Source organism: Urocitellus parryii, chromosome 1 (assembly GCF_045843805.1).
Source record: "Urocitellus parryii isolate mUroPar1 chromosome 1, mUroPar1.hap1, whole genome shotgun sequence".
Lineage (NCBI taxonomy): Eukaryota > Metazoa > Chordata > Mammalia > Rodentia > Sciuridae > Urocitellus > Urocitellus parryii.
The window spans coordinates 168234368-168238155 of NC_135531.1; the positions used below are offsets into that span (position 1 = coordinate 168234368).

General features: G+C 44.4%; 1 protein-coding gene across 1 annotated transcript; it reads left to right on the plus strand.

The window, feature by feature from the left end:
- The first annotated feature begins 1733 nt into the window (after positions 1-1733).
- On the plus strand, positions 1734-2687 carry LOC144249064 (olfactory receptor 5V1-like). Its single transcript, XM_077791012.1, has one exon. It carries the CDS (start codon positions 1734-1736, stop codon positions 2685-2687), a length of 954 nt encoding a protein of 317 aa, XP_077647138.1.
- The last annotated feature ends 1101 nt before the right edge of the window (positions 2688-3788 follow it).

Consider the following 3788-nt stretch of genomic DNA (forward strand, 5'->3'; position numbering starts at 1 on the left):
AGTGCCTCCCACGTGCTAGGCGAGCACTCACCCTCTGAGCCACAACCCCAGCCAGTAGATGTTTCCTGTTTTAACATTTTCTTTCATTTAGTGGAATTCTTTTTGTTTTCAAAGCTGCATAATGATACCCAAGGACTTTATGGTTATCACAGCAATGTTCTTCAGTATGTTCCACGAGACAGAGAGCTCATCATGGAGAGTGCTATGTATGTATGGTTCACTGTGGATGCTCCATGAGGAGGGAGGACTGATGTGTTAAGTAGGATCCATGATTCCTGTTTAAATCCTGCAGGGAGAAAGGGTGAGGAGGTAGTTTCATTCTGTTTGTATAAATAAATCACTGTGTATGAGTTGCCTTAATTATGTATTTTACCTGAGCAAAGAAGTCATCAATCGTCTTATCAGGCAATGCAGAAAGAAGGGGGGTCACAGATAGGGACTTCTGCACTTTGTGTTCTAGTGGCCTTTTCTGAATTTCCAGTCAAATGTGTGTGTTAAAAAATAAATGAAAGGGGCTGGGGTTGTAGCTCAGCAGTAAAGTGCTTGCCTAGCACATGTGAAGCACTGGATTCAATCCTCAACACCACATAAAAATAAATAAATAAAATAAAGGTATCGTGTTCATCTACAACTAAAAAATATTAAAAATTAATTAATTAAAAAAACAAAGAAAACAAACAAACAAAAAAACAACAACCAGTTTTCAAAGGGATAGAAAAACCCCACACAAGTGTAAACACGTAGACCTTCATTTAAAATCATGTTGTAAATAGTTTTAAGAATTGCAATTATGTGAACTCTGATGAAACACACTAGTGAAACTAGAAAATTAAATAAGAATAAATAAAACTAACATGTTCTAGCATATGTAATTTAAAACACCTTATTTCCCTAAATATATTAAGCATGTGGCTAAGTATGCAAGTTTTACATTCAAAAGGTACGTGTGAACAATGTGTGTATATATGTGTTTACACACACACACACACACACACACACACACATATATATATATATATATATATATATATATATATATATATATATTTCCTGAATGGGGACAGACAGACACTTTCAAACAAGTCGGTTTGTGTCTTCAGGGTGAGTTTAATTTTATTGAGTTAAGTTTATGTTTGAGTGATGATGACTTGTAGATAAAGAAGCATCCTTCCTTTGATTTCTTCAGAATGGGAAGAGCCTGTCAGAGCAGGGCGTGCACCACTTATCACCCCACCCTCTCTCCATCCTTTCAAGTGCTAATTCCTAGTGTCTACAGAAGTGCACACACCTAGGAACAATGCACAGCTTCTATGTCAAGGTCTTAGTATTGAGACAAACTATAAAAATAAACACTTGGAAATAATACAAAGCAGAACAAAGCAGGTGTCAAAGGGAAGGTGGATTTCCACTGAATTCTACAATCCCCAGAACAACGGAAACTCCTCAAATGTTTGATGGAGAAGGTAGATTTTAAATTTCTCCATCTATTCAGAAGATTTCCTCTTGGTAAGGAACCAAGGGTGAATATTTTAAGAAATATCGTAAGTACTGTAAAGGACATGTGTCCAACAGGGGTTCAAATAGCTGCACCTCCTGGTCAGCAGGGCTGACAGGTCATGTCCACCACATGCCCACTGCTTCCCAGAGCTTCCCAGCCCCGGGCTCCCTGCTATCTAGACATAACCCGGCTTGTTGGCTTCCTTCCCTCCAGGAAGGCCCTGTGCAGGGAGCAGATGGACATGGGCAACCTCAGCACAGTGACACAGTTTGTGCTCATGGGGCTCTCCGACCTCCCCGAGGTGCACTACCCTCTCTTCGTGGTCTTTGCCGTCATCTACCAGATCACCTTGGCGGGAAATGGGGCCATTCTCTTGGCACTTTGCACGGAGAGAAAGCTGCACACTCCCATGTATTACCTTCTGGCAAATTTGTCCCTCCTGGACATCTTCTGCCCTTCAGCCACTGTCCCCAAGATGCTGCACAACCTTTTGAGCGGGGAGAACAGCATTTCTTTCCTCGGGTGTGCAGTGCAGCTCTATTTCCTGGTGGCCCTAGCTGGGAGTGAAGTCTTCCTGCTGGCCGTCATGGCTTATGACCGCTACGTGGCCATATGCTTTCCTTTGCGTTATACCCTCATCATGACCAAGGTGCGCTGTGTCCAGCTGATGTGTGGGACCTGGGCAGCTGGGTTCCTCAACTCTCTCCTTCACACTGTGTCCACCTTCTGCCTGTCTTTCTGCAAGTCCAACCTGGTCAACCAGTACTACTGTGACATCCCACAGATTGTGGCCCTCTCCTGCTCCTCCACATACATGGCAGAGATGCTTGTTTTAGTGGTAGGAGGCACACTGGGAATCAGTGCCTTCCTGACCACCCTGGTCTCTTATGTGTACATCATCTGCACCATCCTCAGGATCCAGTCAGCAGAAGGCAAGCGCAGAGCCTTCTCCACCTGTGCGTCCCACCTCCTGGTGGTCTGCCTCTTCTACAGCACAACCATCTTCACCTACATCCACCCCTCTTCCAGCCAACATTCCCCTGCCAGAGACAGACTCATCTCTATGCTCTACAGGGTGATCACCCCAATGCTGAACCCCCTCATCTACAGCCTGAGAAACACAGAGGTCAAGGGAGCGCTCACGAGGGTCCTATGTGGAGCAGCACGTTCACAGCAAGCAGAGCATTAGAACAGAGTGACTCCGTGCTCTGCCCAGAGTGAAGTCATGGGAAAACGGTTTTCTCTCAAGATTTGGGGTAAATTTCTGTACACATGTACACACAGAAATTCATAGACATACATGTAGGTGCACCTTTAGCTGTACGTATTTATGTATCTCATTCTTTATTAGGAATTAAAATTTGTCATCCAAAATTAAAATTCTTTGACGTTCTAACGGACTGTCTGCTAACTTGTATCCATTGCTACCTTTCCTATGCCCATCCCATATCCAGCCTGTCTGAGCCCTAACAGAGCTAGACTATGTCATCTATCTTATTTCCTTTTCTAATCAACATCCAACCGTCTCTCTGTAGATCTTCCATTTAAACTCCTCATTTCTGTATTTTTAGCTGAAAATGGACAAGCTGTGGCCATGAACACTTAGGAGGTTCTAAGGGAAGTTAAAGTGCACACACGTGTGTTAACTGAGCTGCATCCTTACACAGCCCTCTCCTCGTCGCCCTGCGCTGTCCTGTGGTGGGAGCTCTTGACACGGACTTGCGTGAGGAGTTTGAAATACGCTCTGTGTTACTGGCCATGCTCATCATGCGCTGCAGCAGGTCTCAGGGACACGAATACCTGGCCTGTGTGTTGAGGCTCCGAGCCCTGAGCACTCATCTACCACTCTCTCCCTCCCTGGTGACCCGCCCTCCTCTCTCTCCTTTCTTTGAGTTCAATTTATTCAGGTTTCAATGTGTGAGTTAAGAACATACAGTATACATATGGTAACATACGGTATATATATTGTAACATACGGTATTCATGTGGTAACATACGCTTATTCATTTAGCATAAAGTTCTTCATTTCCATCCAAGTGAGGAATTTTAAATCAGGGGAGTGCTGGGGGCAAGAGCCTTTGGCCCTGAAGCCTGGGTCCACCAGACACAGTGTGGTGCTCTCAGGCCACCTTCCCAGGTGGCTGGGATTTGGCTTGGATTTGCATTGATTTGTTCAAATTCCTATCTTATTTTCTAGCATGAATCCACATATTTCCAAGAATGTAGTTCCACACCTTAGTAAAACCCTCAGGTGGAGCATTTTTCACGCCCGGCCGGTGGGTACTGTGAC